Source organism: Elephantulus edwardii, unplaced genomic scaffold (assembly GCF_000299155.1).
Source record: "Elephantulus edwardii isolate Elephantulus edwardi_28Jun2011 unplaced genomic scaffold, EleEdw1.0 scaffold00038, whole genome shotgun sequence".
In the NCBI taxonomy this organism is placed as follows: domain Eukaryota; kingdom Metazoa; phylum Chordata; class Mammalia; order Macroscelidea; family Macroscelididae; genus Elephantulus; species Elephantulus edwardii.
In genome coordinates this window covers 5,865,618-5,887,856 of record NW_006399788.1, presented here as the reverse complement: position 1 = coordinate 5,887,856, position 22,239 = coordinate 5,865,618, and the positions used below count along the sequence as shown (strand labels likewise).

General features: G+C 46.4%; 1 protein-coding gene across 1 annotated transcript; it reads left to right on the top strand.

Moving 5' to 3' along the window:
* Positions 1-5,725: 5,725 nt before the first annotated feature.
* On the top strand, positions 5,726-9,915 carry DOK2 (docking protein 2, 56kDa). The gene is made up of 5 exons (XM_006884811.1): positions 5,726-5,788; positions 6,756-7,037; positions 7,169-7,271; positions 8,237-8,421; positions 9,298-9,915. The coding sequence occupies exons 1-5, from the start codon at positions 5,726-5,728 to the stop codon at positions 9,913-9,915; spliced, it is 1,251 nt and encodes a 416-aa protein (XP_006884873.1).
* Positions 9,916-22,239: the final 12,324 nt, after the last annotated feature.

Here is a 22,239-nt window from a genome sequence, read left to right as displayed (position 1 = left end):
TGTACCGTCAAATCAGATCTGACTGGTACAGAAGGAGATTGTCCCTCCTTTTCCCGGCAGAGCATCTGGTGGATTCGAACCATGAGCCACTGGGATTGTAGTTGCAGCTCCTTGCCACTAGGCCACCAGAGCTCCCCAAGATGACCTGTCTTAAGGAGGGACATGTATGGAACGCTTGGGGCTCTTACGGCTTTCCTTTTGTCTTTTCATAGGTGTCGGCAGAGGGGACTTGCAGATGAATTGGGGGTCTCTGGCCCAGAATCCGCCAGCATTTGGGTGTGCCGGAATTGTAAAATACTGAAATGTTTGGCCACACCTGCCGGCTGAGGGTGCTGAGGGCTAGTGTGTTGTGAAACAGTGGACAGAAAGTGATTCTACCAAGCTAAAGGTGGGTGATTTTAATCTGTGTCCCTCAGGCCTGTTTTTAATTGGTTTTGGTCAAACATTCTTTTAGGTTGTATAGCCCTGGTCTGTCCACTTGCCATACAGAGATAACTTGTGGTTGCGGTGAAGCTGAACACTGGACACTGATGTGTCAAATGTGATAATGGTGGAGCTCCTCAATTAATACAAGCTTGGAAACAGGAGTGGCATCCACTTCTGAAACAGCTTGCTTCCGGAAACCCTATGAACCTGGAGAAAGGATGAAAGTTATATAAGTGTTCAGGTCTTTCGTTCATAGGGTCTCTATGAGTTGCCTGTGTCAGCACTTAACAACAACAACAACAGCAACAGCAACAACTTATAAGTAATACTATATACCCAAATTTGCCAATTCAGCACTTAACAACAACAACAACAGCAACAACTTATAAGTAATACTATATACCCAAATTTGCCAATTCTCTTCATCTCTACTATTAAAACTATGGTGTAAACTACACCACACATTTCTGTTATCACATTTCTTCTGCACTCTGGCAATAGATTTTCAACTAGTTGCCTTCTTACCTGTCTTGCTTAATAACATTCTTTTAAAATCCTAAGTCAGATAATTTACTTTCCTGTTTAAAATGGATAAGTGGCTTCCCAACTGCTGTTAGACTATATTATAAATCTTTGCTGTGGTCTAAGAGGTCATACAATCTGACTCTTACCTTTACTATGCTCCCACTTACTCACAATACTTAGGTCACTCTGGCCTTCTTATAGCGTCTCAAACATACCATAGTATTCCTGCCACAGGACCTTTGCACTTCTTTAACTTCTGCCTGCAATATTCTTTCCTCTAATCTTCTTGCTTCCCTTCTGTCATTGACTTCTCAACTCAATTTTCACCTTTCAGAGAGAATTCCCCTTATCATCCTATTGAAAATGACCCTTTACCCCGTTGCTATCAATTATACTTATAACATTGATTATTGTCTATCTGAAACCATTAGCATATTTATTCTTTTATTGTCTGACTTTTTAACTAGAAAGTGGACACAATAAAAACAGATTCTCAGTAAAGGTTGCCAGGATACTTTACTTTGTGCTCTCTTCCTATGTGCCTAGTATCCTAAGGCTCAAATTCTATGCCTCTGCTGTGCCTTGGATTGATGTCTGGTCTCCCAGAATGACCTGTGTTCAAGCAGACATTCCACTGCAAGGTTCCCCTACATCCTGCTAGGGAGAAGTTGAAGGAGACTTAAAAGTCTTCTCCAGACAACAGCTGTAAGAGGAGAACTTCTGCTTACTTAGGTATGGGATTGGGTGTCTAGCTACCTTGGATTCAGACCTGCAGGTTTAAACAGCCTCCAAATAATCTAGTAAACTCAGATGCCCCCCTGTGGTTCAGAATGGTGTGTGTTCCTTTTTCCCTTTGGGGATGGTGATTTGCACAGTGGTGGAATCTTCTATTGCCTTTCTATTCAAAGTGTGATCTGTTCATTATTAGCCTTTGAGACCTACTGTGTCAGAATCTGCATTTTAAGCAAGATCTCCAAGTGATTTGGACACACTGAAATTTGAAAAACATTTCTCTATGATACTGGAAGATGCCCTGGTGGCACAGTGATTACACGTAAACCGGAAGGTCAGCAGTTTGTACTCACCAGCCACTCAGCAGGAGAGATGACAGGCTGCTTCTGTAAGTTTACAGCAGCTTCGGAAGCCCTATGGAGCAGTACTGCTCTGTTTCACAAGGTACCACAAGGAGTGGGCATTGACTCAACCCCACTGGGTTTATGATACTGTAGAATCCCTGGGTGGGCAAAAATGGCTAACCTAGATGGTTGCTAATAGGAAAGTTGGAAATTGCTTCTCTTTCAGGGGCCTTGGAAGAAAAACCTAGTAATACGCTTTTAAAAAGCCACTGAAGGAGCCTTTACCTACATCTCCATTTAATCAGAAAAACAAAACCCAACACTTTTAAAAAACCTGAGGAGGCATTTCTACTCTGTATCCCCCTCATTTTTAATAGTTTTATTTAGCACAAATAAAACATGCAAACAAGCTTTCTATTCTTTTTCTTGGCTGCACAGCCTGGCATCGGGATTGGTGACGCTGTGGCTAGTGGATATGCTCTTTTTACAAAGACTTTGTGGTTCTTGAGGAAACACTGTGAGCAATCTCAGCACAGTAAGATTTGTTGCACATCAGCAGGACTTCCAGCTCCTTGACGTTGTGGATTAGGAAATTGCAGAAGTCACCAGGCAACACGTGCTTATTCTCTTGTTGCTCATATAACCAACGTAGGGCATCAAGATCTGGCCTATAAATATTCTCAAACCTTGTCATCAGGACCTCTGTGCTTGTGTCAGCTACACTTAATTTTGACAAAATGGACGAACTTCTTGGTCCTCTTTTTGATGATCGTTGGCTTCACCAAGGGTCTGTCGTTCTTAGGTGCTGTCAAGCCAAGTATGACTCATAGCCATCCTATGAACAACAACTCTGAATCCTGTCCTATTCTGTGCCATCCACATCAACTCTGAAATGCTTGAGTCTGTTGCTGCAGTTACCACGTCAATCTATCTCATTGGAGATCTTCCTCTCTTTCACTGGCCCTTCACCCTTGCAAGCATAATATCCCTTTCCATGAATAGCCCTTCCTAACAACAAAGTATGTGAGACAAAGCATCTTCCTCATCCTTGCCTTTAAAGAACACTTTGGCTGCACCTTTTCCAAGACATATCTCTGTTCTTTTGGCTGTTCATGGGCTGTTTCATAAGTACTCTCTTCAATGCCACAACTCTGAGGCATCAATTCTACATCTGTCATCCTCATTCATTGTCCAGCTCTCAGATGCACAGCAAGTGATTGAAAAGACCGTGGCCTGAATCAGGCACAGAACTTCAGGGGTCAGGGGCAGCATTTTGCCAGCAGGAGATGACTACCATCTCTGTAGACAGCACAGAAGGAGAGAGTACTCTGCATTTTTAAAGGCAGAGAGAACATATGTGGTTCTCTCTTGGTCTTTGGATCAACCTGTTTAGATCCAAGTGACAGGAGTGACTCCAGTCTTTTCTCCCAGAGCTCAGAACATTTACCTTTTAAAGTTGCTTTGGTAAAAGCTCATCACATCCACAGCCTGAGCAGTGCCCAGCTCTGCTGTCCTTACTGTGGCAGCTGAAGTTCTGCAATGGAAGAAATCAGCCCAGCTATGGGTCTTCATTGTGGGGTAACCCCAACAGTGTAGGTCTGGCTTTCAGTTTTCCCATTCTTCCATTCAGATTTCATATGCAAACCATCTGACTCTAAGTTTAAACATCTTCTAGGGAGCTTGGATTTTCCCAAAACAATGTATTCTTGAATGGAGCCTGGTTTGTACTTAAGGATTTGGCAGCAATAAAACTTAGGAATTAAAAAAAAAACAAAAACCACCCACAAAAACAAAAACAACAACAAAAAAACCAGAAAAAACTCCCTTTGAATTAAAGCTCAGGAGCCTTTGGCTATACTTCCTTCAGCCCCTGTGGAACTCTCTGACCTCTGGCAAGTCACAGACAGGTGGCTTGAATTCTTGCACAATACCCAGGCCTGCATTCTTCAAGGGATAGCAGACAGGTGAACATGTCTCCTTGGAAGCTTTGGCAACTGTGACACATCTTTGTTTTGATGACCCTGACGTGGCTTGTGTGTGTGTGTGTTTGTTTTTAATGTGGTAAAGGAACTGCTATTGTAATTAAGACTAATAAGCTACAGGTGAAGCTCAAGCAGCTTCCTCATGCCTGTTAAGACTGGAAAGGTGGTGAACTGGGATGAATAGGAAACTCTGGTGGTGAAGTCTGTAGGGAGTTGCACTGCTGACCCTCAGGTATGTGTCTGAGGGTTCGAATCCACCAGCTGTGGGAGAAAAATGGGCATTTTGTGTGATTTATAGCCCCTGAAAACCCGATGGCAGGTCAGCCATGAGTCAGTTCCAATTTAAGGAAATGAGTTTGTATTTTGAGAATAACCCCTGCTTTTGAGCTTGGCATGTTTTAGTGTGGAATGATAGGTTTCTAGACTTTTCAAAGGAGTCTTGTAAGGATGTATTAATAACTAGTGTACCCCACATAGGGAAACCATTACATTCAGGTATGTGAACGAATGTGGTACCTTGGTTTTGGTGCCCGTGTTTCTTGTCTCATATGTCACTGTGTGCAGTTCCTTGAGTATAGTTCAGCTTCTAGGTTTTTCATGTTTTGTTTTTGTTACTTAATGAATTTATTTTATTGTCATTTTAGTGAAACTTGGCAAGTCATATTAATTTTTCAAGGCAATCATTCATACATATTTTATTTTGCAGTATTAACTACAATATCCACAGTCTATAGTACCTTTCCCTTCACCCGGCTTGCTAAGTGTTCATTATCTATTTACTAATTTTTACATTTTCCCTCTCATGTCAACCATTGCAAAATGATTTTGTGTGTAAACCTTTCTTTAGCTTATTATAATGGTCTTATTCAGTATTTAACTTTCTATGACTGATGATTTCCCTCAGCATGTTTTCTGGTATTTATCTATGTTATGTAGTGTTTCAAGTGGATTTCTTAAAAATTGTGTTAAATATATAGGTAACAAAACCATTTAGCCTTTTAGCAATCTTCACATGTATAGTGATTGACATTAAATATGCTCATCATATGCAGCCACCTGCCATCTGTATGTAAACCTTTCCTGAATTCTCCCATTACCCTTGATCACTATCCCCTAGGCTCCTGCGTCATCTTTCTCTGCCCTCTGCCACCTACCTATCCTTGGTAGCCACTTGATTCAGCTTTTTTGAGTTGAGAGTCATGAGTTCTTGGTTTTGACCTTCTGTCTCCCACCTTTGTGAGCCTTAGTATCCTCTTTCTTAGAGCAGATGGTGTCTCAGGTCTCTTCTAGCTCTTTCATACTTGAACTTAAGCCTGAGGACAACTTCAGCTTTATTATCTAATTTGGTTTCTGGATCTCTGCTCCTGTGGGTCAGTCATTCATTGTTGGTGATGCCCTTGCCAATGTCTATGCCTGTGTTGTTTTTATTTATTCATTAAAGTGCTAGAATGTGACATTTTGGAAATGACCTCTTACTGAGAATGCAGGAAGCTACACAGTGAAATTCACTCATCAAAAACACACACGCGCATACACACATACACGCAAAACCACAGGCTTATCAGCCTGTCGTCATCAAGCAGACTAGAATAGTGCAGAGAACTCAAGGCAGAGAGGAAATGAACTTGAGAGAAGGAGGAACACATAGTGCAGAGAGAAGGAGGGCAGGGACAGAGAGCAAGAGCTGACGTTCAGGGCCACCGAGATGGTCAGAAGATGGACGAAGCTGCAGTGAAGCAGGGCTTCCTGTACCTCCACCAGCAGCAGACTTTCGGAAAGGTAGGAGTGGGGCTGGACTGGGGCTGGGCCAAGAGGCTGCTTGAGATTACCGAGGAGAAGGAGGAGTTCGCTGAAGGTTCATGAACCATCATGGTACAGAAGGGACAGCCATCCTCCAAGTTAGACCCAGAACTCAAATTTGAAAGAGCTCATTACAGGCCCTCAGATGTATACTCTTCCTTGACGGTTGTTTACCCCCTGGGGGAAGGAAGACTGACTCAGCCTGTCACCTCTTCATTTGCTGGTACTTTCTCATGAAGACAATTTAGAAGGAGCTAGAAGGAACAGCTGGGGAGACAACTGTGGGTTATGGAGGTGGTTTTCCCTCTTTTCAAGGTCACTTGGGCTGGGTCTCTGGGGGCCAGCTCCTGAATGTGCCCAGCCTCTTCCTCCTTCCCTAGCCTCTTGCATGAGGAAGTCCTTTTTCCCTCAGCTGCCTCACACTGGGACTCCTCTCTCTCAATGCCCTAGCTCTCAAGAGATGAGGAAGAAAAGTTTAGAGAGGTGAGAGAGAGAAGCTCCTGGAGGTAGAGGCCTTAGACAAAACTTCATATAGAGCAAGGATGGTGGTCTCAAGTCTGAGCCTTCAAGTCCGCTGGGCTTCGGAGAACTTAAAAGCTCTGGAAACTTTCTTTCTTGGAGCTGGAGGCTGCTTGGCCTTCTTTCAGTCTGCAGATGCAGGCTAGTGGCTAGTTACTGTGCTGCTTCCTCCCTCAGCTGACTCTGCTTGTCACTGGAGGCCTCTTGGGTTGATCCTGGTTACTTGTGGCTGACTCTGCTGTCTGTTGTTTCTCTGCCTCCTGGGCCTCCTAGGAGCTTTATGACCTCACCCCCACCTCCACGTCCACATGTCCACCCCAGTCCCTCTCCCACAGTTACTCCTCTCTGCTTTGACTGTGATCTCTGATGTTTTCATCTCTTTGTGATTGTCTCTTTTTCACCTCGCTGCCCACACACCTGTGGCCAGAAATGGAAGCGGTTCTGGGCTGTGCTGTATAGAGAATCCGGGTGCACCTTGGCCCGGCTGGAGCTGCAAGAGTGCCCGGAGAAGCAGCGCCGTGGAGAGGCGGCGAAGCGGATTATCCGCCTCAGTGACTGCTTACGGGTGGCTGTGGCCAGTGGGGAGGCCAGCAGCCCCCGAGACACCAGCGCCTTCCTCCTGGAGACCAAGGAGCGCCAGTGGCTGCTGGCCGCCCTCACAGCAGACCAGAGTGACTGGATGGAGGCCATCTGCCTGGTGGCCTTCCCTGTGAGTAATCTGGGGGTGCAGAAAGAGCAAGAGGGAACGTAGGAGGCGAGGAGAGGTAGGTGTGCCCTGCAGGGTCAGAGGTGGAGTTTGGAGTTATAATGGTCTTGTGAGACCCAGGGTATCTTTCACAGGGGCAGAAGAAGGAGCTGTCACGGCCAGGGATGGAAGGCATGCTGGGGGATGCAAGTCGGCCCTGCATGGAGGAGAATGAACTGTATAGCAGTGCAGCCACGGGTGAGAGGGGGCTACCTCTTCTCTCCTGCATTTACCCCCAGGGTGTGGTGGCCGGTGGTGGGTGCTCTTGCTGATGGGTGCTCTTGCTGACCTCCAGCCTTCCTGCTTTGCGGTTGCCCCCAGCCCTGACCAGCTTCCTTATCAGCCTTCTCCCCCATGACTTCCGGACATAGCCCGAGGTGGGGAACCTGGCTCCCCTGAGTGTCCGCTTTCACCATTGCTTCACTCTGACTTTCTCAGGCTCTGCTGGTGGGAGAGAGGAAGACAGAGGGGGCCCCAGTGTGGGTGCGCCTCTCAAACCCTCCCTCTGGGAACGAATTGTTTTTTTTTTCTTAAAAAAAGAATATTTTCCTCTCTGATATTGTCTGTGGTTTTAAAGTGTCCTGTGGCAAGGGAGCTTCTTGCTGATGAGGCAATCCCTGCTGTTGCTGTACAGCCCTCTGGGGTGTGTGTGTGTGTGTGTGTGTGTGTGTGTGTGTGTGTGTGTAGGGGGTGGGCAGGTGGACAGAAGGAAGTGGTTCATCCATGCTTGATTTAAGCCCCACACCCCACAAGGGGCTCAGGGTGGCAGCTGCAGTGGAGTTGCTAGACTCGCAGCTGGATGGCAGGGTCGGGCCTCACCTGCAGCTGTGGCAGCCGGGGCTGGGGAGGCAGTTGGGTTAGGGCAAGAGTTGTTGTGAGGTGGTAGAGAAGACAAGCCTGTGGCTCTGGCAACAGGGGCAGGAAGGATGTGGGCACAGGGTTGGGGTGGATGTGGCTAGGCCATGATGCCCACTGGGATAGGGGGTGGAGGTATCTGGTTTGGGGGGGAGTGTATCCTTGCAGCTCTGGTCAGGCTGGAAGGTTATAGGTACATGGACAGCACTTTATCTACAGATGTTTTGGCACCTTTTAGAATGGGGCCGAGTTGAAGCAGGCCAGCTATTTCTCATTAACTACATTTTTCTCTCCCCTCTTCTGCCTAGTGGTTGCGCGGAAAAAGTTTGCTGTGACCATTAGACCCACTGAAGCCAGTGAAAGATGCCGACTCCGGGGAGTCTATACCCTGCGGGCTGGAGAGAGTGCCCTGGAGCTGTGGGGTGGCCCAGAGCCTGGCAGCCTCCTCTATGACTGGCCTTATAGGTTTCTGCGACGCTTTGGACGTGACAAGGTGAGACTAGGGCAGCAGCTGGGTGAGGTGAGAGCAGGGATGAGCTGTGAGGGTGAAGAGTGTCAGGGAGGGGCACTCCTCTGGAAGGGAAGAGAGGAGACAGGCAGGCTACAAACGAGAAACAGCCAAAGGTGATCCCGAGAGTTCCAGGAGAGAGAGAATGAGTGAAGGGGAAAAAAAGAAAAAAGTGGCAGAGAGAGGAGGGGGAAAAGGATGGAGGAAGAGCTGTATGAGAGAGGCTGTTCTTGTTAGGTTCTGGCTCTTAGTGATCCTGTCTGTGCACAGCAGACTGTAACCCTGCCTGGTCCTGCATTGTCCTCAGCCGCTCTGTGCCTCAGCCCATTACTGTAGATGCTCTGTCAATCCCTCTCATTGAAGGTCTTCCTCTCTTACATTGAGCCACTCCTTTACCAAGCATGATGTCTAAATTGGGGAGTAAAGACAGGAGAAGGAGCCCTGGTGGCGCAGTGGTGGAGCGCTCGGCTGCTAACTGAATGGTGGGTGGTTCCAACCGCTCAGCCACTTCCTCTCTGTCCACCTGCCCCCGCCTCTCTGACACTTCAGAGACCTCTCTGACCACAGAGCTTCATAACAAGATCAGGGATGACCTTGTCAGCAAGAAGCTCCCTTGCCACAAGATACCTTAACACCACAGCCACTATCAGAGAGGGAAACATCATTTTTACAAACAGTCTCTCAATTTCCAGAAAGAGAGAAGTCAAAGACAACATTCTGGTCCCACCAGCAGAGCCTGGGAAGAGCTTGGGAAGAATAGTTCCTAGTGGAGGAAATTGAAGTTCACCTTTGGGTTGGATTCAGGAAAAGCAATCCTGCTCAGTGGCTTGGCTAGTAACCTCCGTCTTGCCTTCTGCCCAGGTCACCTTTACCTTTGAGGCCGGCCGCCGCTGCTTCTCTGGAGAGGGCAACTTTGAGTTTGAGACACAGTATGGTAACGAGATCTTCCTGGCCCTGGAGGACGCCATCTCTTCTCAGAAGAACACTGCTCCTCTTGGGCCCCAAACCCAGCCAGTCACTCTCCCCACAGGGCTGTCTCAGCCAGAGAGCCCTTACTCCCGGCCCCATGACTCCCTGTCACCACCATCGCCCTCTACAAAGCAAAGATCTGGGGCACAACCTGTGGCCCCAGAGGGGGAATATGCTGTGCCCTTTGATGCAGTGGCCCGTTCCTTGGGAAAGAGCTTCAGGGCCATCCTCGCAGGCCCTCCCCAGGCTGACCCTCTATACGACAGCATCGAGGAGCACCCAGCCCCCCGACCTGACCACATATACGATGAGCCAGAGGGAGTGGCTGCCCTCTCCCTGTATGACAGCCCCCAAGAGCCCCAGGGTGAGGCATGGAGAAGGCAGGCCAAAGCTGACAGGGACCTCAGTGGCCTTCAGCACATCTTTCCATCAGGGCAGGACTTTTCTGCCTCTGACTGGCCTCAGGGAACTGAGTATGACAATATTATACTCAAGAAGGGTCCAAAGTGATGGGAGGGTGGAGTTGTGGATCACCTCAAGTATCAGCACAGAAGTTCTGTGATGTCAGGGAAGTTCTGTGCTGAGTTGGAAGGTGAGGGAATGAGTGAGGGGGAAGTAGTACAGCAGGTCGCTCCATTAACTCCTGCTCCTGTTCTTGGGGACTTCTTTTGATCACTGCATCCACAGGACTTCTCCTTCCTGCCCCCGCTGGGCTTGTCCCACCTTAGTTTGGTTTGAAGAATTGTCCCTCCCAGTGCCAGCTGAGTGAGTCATCTCAAAGCAAGAAGGGTGCCCCTGAGAGACCCACCCTCCTCCCACTCCTCTTCTACTTCCTCCTTTCCCAACCCCCAGCCTGAGCAGGACCTTAGGATGCTCAGGGCAGAGGACCAACAGATGCAGCAGGCAGCCCCTGTGCCAGGCACCCAGGAGGAGGGCTGGAGCTTTCTATAAGGTTCAGTATTCTCGTTGGAATTAAACACTTCGGAAACACTTTTGTGTGGCATGAGTGTGGTGGGGCAAGGATGGGATGGGTGTGGCCTTGCTGGGGGACGAACGTTCCCTGTTGAGCACCTCCTCTCCTGCCAGTGAGCTGCTTTCTTGGGCATCTGTCCACAGGCTCAGAGGTGCCCATGGGAAGGGTATTCAAGCTTTTCTACTCTTGCTGGAATTGGTTCAACACTAGAAAAATAATGGAGAAACAGAGCAGAGTAGTGAAAAGCTGGACTGGAAGAAAGAATTGCCATTTATCAAGGTGCTTATGGACTAGATGTTATTGTGTGCTGTTTCTGACTCATGCTAGCTGGTGGGACAGAGCAGAACTGGCAGTAAGGTTTTCTAGACTGCAGTCTTTATAGAAGCAGCTCACCAGGCCTTTCTCTCAAGGAGTGGCTGGGTGCATTTAAACCACTAACTTTTTGGTTAGCCACTGATGGCTTAACCACTGCACCACCAATGCTCCTTATGTTATAGATAGTGGCATCAATACTTTCCCATGGCTCTTGACAAATCCTTTTTGTCTGTGAAATGAAGGGCTGCACCCCTAAAATGAAGTCTTCCTTCTCAGTGTGTCTCTAGAGATTCTTGTAGTCCACATCCTCTTTTGTCTGTTTCTTCACAATCCAAGCTCTGCTCCTGGTTTGGTGATGAAAACGTGAGAGAGACACTAAGTGACCGTGCGCAGAGGTCAAAATGGAGTGCTGGCAGACAAAGACAGTCTCCTTTTAGAGGATTTTTTAGGGAGACTTGGAGGGGGTGTTAGTTTGCTCCAGAGTTTGGAGATAGGGGTCCTGTCAATGTGTGATCAGGCCCAGGGCCTCATCAGGATCTGGTCAGATTATGGACATTATCAGATTTCAATGAATGATCAGTCCTGGAGGAAACAGTGACATTCTTCTTCCAATGGGAAGGTATGCCACTAAACCACCAAGCGCAGACTGTTTAGAAAATTTAGCAAAACAGAGCATCGTTGTGTAAGTTGTCTTGGTCTCAAGCTACATATAGAGCCCATAGTGGGCGTGTAACAAGTGGGATGTTTTCAGAAATTCCATAAGCAATAAGGCTCTGGTGGCCTAGTGGCAAGAAGCTACGCTTCAAGGCCATCAGCTGCTCCACAGAGAAGGACGGGCAATCTCCTCCTGTGTGATTAACTGCCTCTGAAGACCCACTGGAGGGTCAGCTATGGGTGGTTCAGACTCAACGGTACACAACAACAACAACAGAAACAAGCAGTGTCCTGGGGCTCAGACCAAGGAAGAGTTCATATGAAAAGTGGCATTATAGGCAGACTCTTCAGGTAGGAAGACATTTGATAAAGATCTTGTTTGAAGAGAACTTCATGTGTAGAATGAGTTGAGGGAGCAGAAGAATGTGGTGGGAAGGTTTGTGTTTATGAAAGAGTTCTACTTTGGGAGTTGTTTTTATGTGCTGTGAAGGCAGAACTCCACATGGCTGACACTCCAGCAGGTTTTCAGAGGCTGTAAATAAAATGGGAGGAGATTGCCCATCTTTCTCCTCTGGGGTAACTGGTGAAGTAGATGTGGCCAATTGGAAAGGCAAATTCAGATTACCTTAAGGAGGAATTTGTAGCTAAATAGAAGGGAAGGAGAAAGAATTTGGTTTTTTTGAGTCCTGTTAAACTTTTGGCTTTTGCTCAGCAATCTGAGGTGTAATTCCTGATCTATCCCCATCCAGGGCAAGAGTGAAGAAAATCAAAGATGTGTGGAAACAATTAGACACCCTTCAAACCTGAAACTGAACTGATCTTACTGTCATGGACCAACTTTCAGACAAACAGACAGGCATATAAGGTGAATAATAACTGTAGGCAGATACATCCTTCTTAGAATAGTCAACCATATGAGATCAAAAGGGAAGCGTTAACCCAAGGATAAAGCTCAAACGGCAAGAAGGATAGGACAGAAGGATGAATGGAAACAGGAAACACAAAGAGTAAGTGGGAAGAGCGTTATTACATTGTGAGGAGTGCAATTAATGTCACGAAACAAAATGTGTCTAAATTTTTGAATGGAAAACGGATGTGCCCTGGAAAATTTTGCCCATATCAGAATAAAAATGGAAAAAAAAGAGAGTTGAACTTTAGCGCAATAACTCCAACGCTCTTGTGGAAAATGTGTTGGAGGTGGACTGGGGGAGGCAGTTGAAAGGAAAAGGGGAAATTCAGCAAAGGTTGTAAATGCCATACAGTTAGCTCTGACTCAGGGTGACTGAACATCACAACGAAACCCTGTGCCGTCCTGCACCATCTTCCTATCTCAGCTCCACTTAAGGGCATTGCTGTGTGCACAGTGCCAATCCATCTCCTTGAGAGTCTTTTTTTGTTGACATATTTTACTAAGCATGGTGTCCTTCTCCGGGGACTTGTTTATAACATGCCCAAAGTAAGTGAGATATAAACTCACCATCTTTGCTTCAAAGAAACACTCAGGCAATTCTTTTACTAAATCAGATTTTTTTTTTTTTTTGGCAGTCCAGGGTATATTCAATATTCTGCACCAATACCAGAATTCAAAAGCATCAAGTCTTCAGTCTTCCTTCAGTTATGGTCTAACCTTCACATGCAACATAAAGATAACAAAAGTCTTCACAACTGGACCAATAAGCATCACGAGAAACATTATGAAAAGACCGATGTTGTCAAGGATTCCATTTTACTTGAATCCATACCACTGCCCATGGAAGCAGCAGTCAAGAAATTGAATGATGCATTGCATTGGGTAAATCTATTGTTGTGGACTTCTTTAAAGTGCTCTAGAGACTGAGCTGTACCTGATCATGGTATTTTTAATATCCCCCCCATGCATGTGATAGTCAAACAATGAAGAAGGAAGCCTGAAGAAGAGTCAGAGTCGATGCCTTTGAATTGTGTTGCTGAAGACTCTTGAATATCCTCTAGACAGCCAAAAGAACAAACAAATGTGTCTTAGAAGTGTAGCCAGGTCGCTCTGAGGAAGCAAAGACACTGGGGATGTCCTCTTACATACAATGGGCATGCCATCAGGAGGGGCTACTCCCTGGAGAAAGACATGGTTGTTTAGAGGGTCAGGGCAAAGAGGAAGACCCCTAAAGAAGTGGAATGATCTAGTGGTTACAACAACGGGCTCCCACACTGCAGTGAAAGCGAAGAAGGTGCAGGACCCAGTGATGTTTTCTTCTGTTGTACATTGAGTCATCTCAATGGCACCCAAGACCAGATATTGAGAACAAGACGACATGTTGGAGTTAAGATTTCTGTAATATATTTAGGCAATGGTGAAAAATGAAATCTAGAATTTGGGAAGGAAATGAAATCTGAACCATCTTCTAGGAGTGTTTGTTGTCTAAATCTGTTCTCTCTCGGAAACTGTTTAAAGACGATGAGCAGGCTGGGAGAGAGTGGCTGGGAGGTTTCAAGGAGCACTGGCTCTTTCGGTATCAGAGGATGCCCCTGCCGTCACCATCTAGTCTCAGCCTCAGAATGCACTAGAGGCAAGGGGGGCTTATGCCTCTGACGGTGTTAATCTTTTCTCTTTTTGAGCCACAGATCTGGCGGAATCTCTTGGTCAAGGATCCTGCTTTCTCATTTCCATGAGGCAACGTGCGAGGTGGATGTCCTCAATCATTCCAGCAGGGGGCAATGTTGACCCGTAGAAAAGACCACTGGGGGCTTGGCTGGTGCCAGGCTTGGGGGCTTGACTCTGAAGAAAGGAATTGAAATATTTATTCCATTTATCTCCAGATTTTCATAAGTCTCATCTCAAGATCTATGGGCCCTGCCTTTAAGATGGGTAGGATCCTGAGTTTAGACTTGACCCTTCCCTCTCATCTCCTCTTTCCTTATTCTCAAGGTCTAGAATGTCTGAGTTTCCACTCTGAGGCTCTCCTTTCCAAGGGGAAGTTGTAGCCCGGGGGCCCCAGGGAATGGTTGGGGTGATGGCTAGAATGGGTAGGGGAAGTAGAGCTTTTAAGGAAGCTGGGAGGGGTAATGAAAGTCCTTGAGACAGTTGCTGAGGAAAGGCTGACGGTGCATCATGATCTCTCTCAGAAGATGTGGGCCAGCGGGTGTGACTCCTCAGAGAACCGTGTCAGCGCAATCACAGCCAGGCCCAACGGCACCGATGACATCTGTGACGCCCACATTGTTCCTACATTCAACAAAGAACTTTGTGCGGCAGCCACTGTGTACCAGCGTCACCGGACGGCTAGGAATGCTGTGGATGAACATCCCTCCCTTGTGGAGGCCTCTACCCAGAGTGGACATCTTTACAGAATGAATAATGAAGGTGTTAACTTTAGGAATCAGCATGCACCCAGCATAAGCACAAAGTGGACACCTTTCTTCAAGTGTTCCCATGACACATTGTGAAGGGGCAAATGTGTAGATCAGGGAACAGACCAGTCTTGAAGTGGACAGGAAAAGGTAAGATCAAATGATTCTTCAACCAAGAAGGAATCCCTCTGCTTCAGGGTCTTCTGGCTGGCAGCTGTTGATCCTGTGAGAATCTTTGTTGGCATGAGAACATGTAAAAACAACTTACGTTTGCTAATTATTTTGCGGAGGTGACATAAGGGCAGGCAGTGTGGCATCATGACTGGTGCCCAGCAGAGATATGTACATAGTCCCTGAGACAGAAGTGAAGATATGCATGCAGGAGTACACAGGATATTTCTTGTTATTTCCCTTCTGCATCCCTTGCTGCTCTGTTTTCTAACTCTAGAGTGTATGTATATGGAGTGTGTGTGTTTGTGTTTGTGTGTTTGATTCTGCATGTGCATGAGAGCATGTGTGTGCCTATATTGGCCTGGTTCCAACTCATAAGCCTGCCCAAAGGATGGTAATAGGGGTTCCTGTAGCCTCTGGTGAGTTTTACCCTTGGGGTTTCAGAATACAAAAGGGCCTAGATTCCCTGGGCTTCTCTGCTCAATCAGCCTCCTCCCTGATGACCACACTCAAGCTGTTGCTGCCACCACCTTTCAGCTGTGATGCTAACCAGCCACCTGCCTCATGGGTGCTGATTCAATTAGCCGGGTGCCCACCTCTTGCAAGAGCCATTTAAAGAATCAGCTAGGGCAGCTGGAGACCTCAGACTGGCAGGGAGGGGCCTGGAGAGAGGCAAAACCGTGGGGTGGTGGGTAGGTGTGGGGAGAAGGGGCTAGAAGAATGAAGGCCTCTAGGAGGAGGTATCTGATTCTATTAGTAATCAGGCTGTTTTTTCCAAGAAAGACAGCCCTCCATCACTCCCTGGCCCTGATCTCTACTCCTAGGCAGGCTGGAGCTGGCCAGGGTTAACCAGAAAGAGCCCTTCAATCTCCCTCCTTACCTTCCTCGCTCCTCTGGAGTTCTCTTCTCCAGACTACCTCTTGGATTCCAGGGCCAGAAGTATAGGCTGAGTAGGGGAGCTCTGAGCTCTGTGGGGTTTTGTAGGGTTGCTAGTGTCTCAGAGTTGGGTCAAATAATTCAGGGTTCTGGAGTCCAAGTCAGCCTTGTACTTTGACGTGTCATATCAGAGAAGGGTGTGCGTGGTTCAGAGTGGAGAAGGTAAGAAATATGTATGAAAGGCAACATTTAGTACCTGCAAGCCTCCACTGAGGGGTGTCTATGCGTAAGATACGTTAGCTGGGAATTGAACCCAGGTCGCTTGCACAGAAGGTGAGAATTCTATTGAACCGTCACTGTACTCTGTGCAGCTTGACTGCCTGGGTTCAGATTCTGGCTCTGCCACTTGCTTGCTGTGTGTCTTTGGGCATCCTCTCTGTGTGTCTCTTCCTAAATTCATAAAATGGACGTGATAATGTTTCTCACAGACCTTTGAAGATTAAATGAGTGAACACTTCAAAGCTCCTAAAATGGTGCTTGAGACACTAAGGATTCTATTTATTATCCATGCTCTCATTTCATCATCTCAACAGCTCTGTATGGTGGACAGAGGGCAAGACATCCCACTTCCTAGTGAAGAAATAGATACACAGAGAGGTGGAGCTGCTTACCTTTGGGAGTGAAGTTAGGCTTTGTGGAGAACTTCGTTGGTAAGCAGGCTGTTGATATAAAGAATGAAAATAGGAGAATATGCTGGGAGAGATAAGAAGCTGTCAGTGGCCCTTAAGCCACTAGATGATAGCACTTAGCTGGGGGCGTTCTGCACACCTGGGCAAGCAGTGCTTGCTTCCGCCATTACACCTAGAAATGAAAGGGTGGCGTTGTTTGGAAGGAAGCAGCTTCACAGAATAGCCCACCGTTGGCTCCAGGCAGGGCTAGAGAGAGGAAGCCACCGGGGAGCAGTCCTCTTTCATCTGAGCGCCAGCTCAGCTGGGCAGCTGGGAAACCATGTCAGGGTGGGGAGGCTCCTCGCTGGGAGGAGCACCTGGTGGATCAGCCTTTGTGGCAGGTATTGTGATCTTCACAGACCCCAGGAGTCACTGCCCTGCAGGCAGCAAGAGGGGTGCTAAGAAGAATACAAGTTCTGAGAGAAGAAATTTAGGCTGAAAAGAACCAAAGGATTCTGCAGGAGACTTGTCAACTCTCCTTCTAGACTGTACATATCCTGGGACAGGCTTCACTTTGTATCTAATTCATGCATTCTTAGAACCTAACACAATATCTAGTTCAAGATGGACACAACCATGCTTTAATAGAACGGGTAAAAAAAAAATCTCCTTTATGGAGGGGACTTGGGTGATTAGTGGAACTCCAGGAGGACTCCCCATTTAGTAATATATTGATGCGCCCAATGCCATCATTAGCATGCTGGGTCCATTCTTCTCTTTTAAAAAGTGCATCTCCTGAGGAGGAGTATCATCAGAGAGACTACTGCCAGCAATGAAAGGTACTCCTGGGAGTGCTAGCCAGGAGGGCCATACAGCAGGACAGTGTTCAGGGAAAGCCTGGAGAGTAGAGGCATGAGGCTGATGCAGATAAATTGATTTGTTGTTTCGTTTTTGGTTCTGGCACAGCCTAATGAAAGGAGTGGCCCATGGTGGGCTGCGTGGGGCTAGGTGTGTACCCAGTGAGCCAGGTGAACAGGACAGATTCTTTCACTGCTGTCCTCAGAACAGGACAAGAAGAGGTGAGCTACTGAATAGTCTTCTGGGTAACTGTTTATGTTGTTATGTGCTGTTGAGTCGCCTGAGACTCATAGCAACCCTATGTACAACAGCCCTAAACCCTGCTCTGTCCTGTCTAGTCTCACTGTCTCCAACACACCACCACTACTCCAGGCACTGAATCAACCCACCTTATAGAAGATCTTCCCCTCCTGCGCCTGCCCTCCACCCTCCCAAGCATGACATCCCTCTCCAAGGACTGGTCCCTCCTTGTAACACGTCCAAAGTGTCAGATGAAGCGTCAGAAACCTTGACTCCAAGGAGCAACTTGGTTTAACCCTCTCTAGGATGAACCTGTTCATTTTCTTATCAGTCTATGGTATATTCAATACTCTTCTCCAGCACCAAAGCTCAAAGACATCAATTCTCCTTATATCCTCCCTAGTCATTGTCCAGCTCTCTGAAGTATAACAAGTGATTGCAAAGACCATGGCCTGTATCAAGTGCACCTTAGTCTCCAGAGTGACACCATTGCTCTTCAATACTCTGGAGAGGTCCCTAACAACAGACTTTCCATCACAATATGTCTTTTATTTTCCTGGCTGCCGGTGCCAAGAGTGCTGACTGTGGAACCAAGCAAACTAAAGCTGTGAATAAACTTAATCTCTTCACCATCCATCCTGATGCTGCCAATTGGCCCGGTGGTGAGAATCTTTGTCTTCTTGATATTGAACCTCAATCCATATTGAAGACTGCAGTCCTTGACCTTTTGTAGCAAGTGCTTCAGGTCCTCTTCAGTTTCAGCAAGCAGGATTGTGTCATCTGCATTATGCAGATTGTTCATGAATCTTCCACCAATCCTGATGCCACACTTCTCCTCATAGAGCCGTCTCCTGGATAACCTGTTCTGCATACAGGTTGAAAAGGTATGGATATAGGACACATCTCTAGTGTACATCCTTCTCAATTTTGAACCATGCAGTGTTTCCTTGCTCTGTTCTGATGATTACTTCCTGGTCCAAGTATAGCTTTTGCACTAGCATCATCAAGTGTTCTGGGATTCCCATTCTTCTCAGAGTCAGCCATCCTCTGTTATGATCTACACAATCAAACGCCTATGCATAATCAATGAAACACAGATAGACATTCCTTTGGTATTCCTGCTTTCAGCCAAGATCCATCTAACATTAGCTACAATAGCTCTAGTACCACCACCCCTTCTAAACCTAGACTTCTGGCAGTTCTCTGTTGATGAAGCTGTTCCAGTCGTTTTTGGATAATTTTCAGCAGAATCTTGCTTGCGTGTGACATCAATGATATTGTTTGATAATTTCCACATTCTTACCATCAAGAAGACATCCATCACATCTTATCATCAAGAAGACAAAGGTCCTTACCACTGGGCCAGTGGGCAATATCATGATAGATGGAGAAAGGATTGAAACAGTTAATGATTTCCTCTTGCTTGGATCCACAATCAACACCTTTGGTACAAGCAGTCAGGAGATAAGGAGGTGTAATACTTTGGGCAAGTCCATGGTCAAAGGCCTTTCCAAAATACTGAAGAGCATTGATGCCAGTTTGAAGCCCAAGGTGTGCCCAGTTCAGGCCATAGTATTTTCAATTACTTGTTATGCATCAGAGAGCTGGATTATGAATAAGGATGATGGAAGAATTGCCTTTTAGTTGTGGTGTTAGAGAAGAGCATTGAATAGTCCATGGACTGCCAAAAGAACAAATAGGTATGTCTTGGTAAGGGTGCCTCTGGCATGTTCCTTGGAGGCAAAGATGGTAAAGCTTTGTCTCTCATACTTCAGACAAGTTGCCAGGAAAGTTATTCATTGGAAAAGGATATCATGCTTGAAAGGTTGAAGGGTCAGCGAAAAAGAGGAAGACTCCTATCAAAATGGACTGGCATGGTGCCTGGAGCAATGGGCTCAAGTGTATCAGAGATGGTGAGGATGGCACAAGATAGGATGGGATTTAGTCAAGTCTGTTGTTTATGGGGTTGCTATGATTTGTACTTGACGACACCTAACACCACCACCACCACCACCACCACTACCACCACCACCACCAAGAAACCGTCACTGGATGTATATAACAAGATGAGAACATTGTTTTTATCAGTTCAGTCACTTGCGGTGAAGTAAGGAAGGGATAGGAAAGTGAAACTTTTCAAGGCACAAGTGGTAACATCTGGCTAATACAGGGCTCTATCTACTGAACAGGAAATGCAAGTTTGGGGCCAGAACAAAATTGCCGGTCTGTCAGGTGGATGGCCTGAGGGTGGCCATCAGAGGCCTCCTCTGCACGTCTCTCAAAGATGCTGTGAACTCCTTGTGAATTAGTGTTGAACAAATATTTAAAGGGTGTCCTTTGAAGTTATGCCAAGTTGTTAATTGTAAGGAAAGGTGGCCAGGAAAAAAAAAATACAGGACTCTCAGTTAAATGTAAATGCCAAATACATAGCAAATAAATTTTCAGTATGAGACTGTCTCAAATGTAGACATACATAGCCCAAGTATGGAAAACATTTACACTGAAAATTTATTTGTTGCTTATGTGAAATGAAAACTTTAAACTAAATATCTTATATTTATATCTGTTAAAGTTATTGGCCCAATTTGGGAATTTCCATGAATCTTTGAATCCAAGTGTCTAGGATTAAATTCTTTGTCCCAAGAAGGCATGAGTTCAATCTCATGGAGTGCCCTGGACAGCACCCTGCAAAAGTCAAACTCTTGCTTCTCTCAGGCAACAGGGACCCATTTTAATGGACTGAGAGGATCTGACCCTGAAGCTGTGTGAGATGAGACTGTGTACTTAGTGGTCATAAACCAAGAGGGACTATTTTTTGGATGTCTTTGCCTAACTTTCTCTCAGTTTCCTTCCTCTCCACCCCTCCTGCCACCAGCCTTCTGACTGGTACCTTCTGTCTGCAGGGCCCTGGACTCCACTAAATCTGAATACCTCTTAGTTTTTCTTTTCCTCAGTGTCACTTCCACAAACTCTTTTCCTCACTCACTAATTACTGTCAAGTCAGTTCTAATTGATAGCAGACTTTACAGTGTGTTTGTAAGGTTGTAAATTGCGTGAGAAGAGATAGCTTATTTTTTTTCCTGTGGAGCTTGTGGTGGATTTGAGCCACTAAAGAAGGATGGCCTTTGGGTTAACAAGGCAATTTTCTAGGGACAACACCATCAGAGCTGCTTTCTTCTCCAATGTTGCTATTATTGCATGCTGTTGATTAGGAACTGAATCATGGCAGGCCGGCCAGGGGGTTTTCTTTTTTAAATTTTTTTTATAATTTCTGTTTTTATTTTATTATTTTGTGTGTGTGTGTGCCATCAAATTGGTTCTGACTTGTACAGGAGGAGATTGCCCCTCCTTCTCCAGCAGAGCATCTGGTGGATTCGAACTGTGTACCTCTGGGATTGCAGTGCAGTTTCTTGCCACTAGGCCACCAGAGCTCCCATACCAGGGGGTTTTCAAGGCTGTAAATCACACTGGAAGAGACTGACCTTCTTTGGCTAGAGGAGCAGCTGGAGGATTTAACCTGCCTGTCTTTGGGTTGGCAGTACAATTCCTTAACTAGTAGGCCACCAGAGCTCCTTTCTTAGAGCTCCCTTCTTTTCCAATAGACCAATTTAAATCAGGTACTTCTCACCAGCTTCGTATCACACACCCAGGTGTGATTATTGGGTGAAGTGATTCCCTCACTAGGCTGTGAACTGAGAGATGTATTCCCACCTCCTCCCAGAATCCTTAGCTGATCACTTAGCCTAGAAGCAGCCAGAGTAGTTTCTTTCGTGTCCGTCTTGCGTATATAACGTCCTTGGAAGATTTTTTTTTTAAAAGGCTCCCTGGTAAAGAAAGCCTGAACACTACGGTGGATTCTCTATTCAGTCTCACATCTCTGTGAAGCCAGTTCTGTCAAGTGGTCCTGGCAGCAGAGTCCTTCAGGTGCTCTAGACTGGTGAGGTCCAGGGCAGAGAACAAGCCCTACAGACCATAACTTACTTGACTGGGCCTCAGTGTATCTTTTTGCAGTAGAACAGATTATCTTAGGAAATGTCACACAGGAAAGGTGCTGTTTATTGAATGGTATGTGTGTGTGTGTGTGTGTATGAGAGAGAGAGAGAGAGAGAGAAGGAGAGAGAGAAAGAGAGAGAGCACGATGGAGAGAATATGAGTTTAGTGTGTTTATTTGCAGAGGCTTTGAGGGTAGAAACCTGAAAGGACAGGAACTAAATCTTATCTCTGCAATATGAATTGAAATTAGAATCTGTAGCCTTCATTTTCTTCTCTCATAGTTTCCCTACTCCAAATTAGAAGGTCAGTGAAAAAGATGAGACTCTTTATAAAATAGACTAACATAGTGGGAGCAACAGTGGGCTCAAGCACAGTAGTGGTTGGCAGGATCACAATGCGGAGCAGTGTTTCTGTTTTGTCGAGTTGGAACTGACCTGCTAGCACCTAACACTACTACCACCACCACCACTATCACCACCCCACCACACCACCATCACCATCACTATGACCACACCTCTATCATACCACCACCACCACCACCAGCACCACCACCACCATCATCATCACTATCACCACCATGACCATGACCATGACCATACCACTATCATCATACCACCACCACCATACCACCATCACCACCACCACCATACCACCACCATCATCATCACCATCACCATCACCATGACCACACCACTATCATCATACCACCACCATACCACCACCACCACCACTGCTGCCACCGCCACCACCACCACCACCACC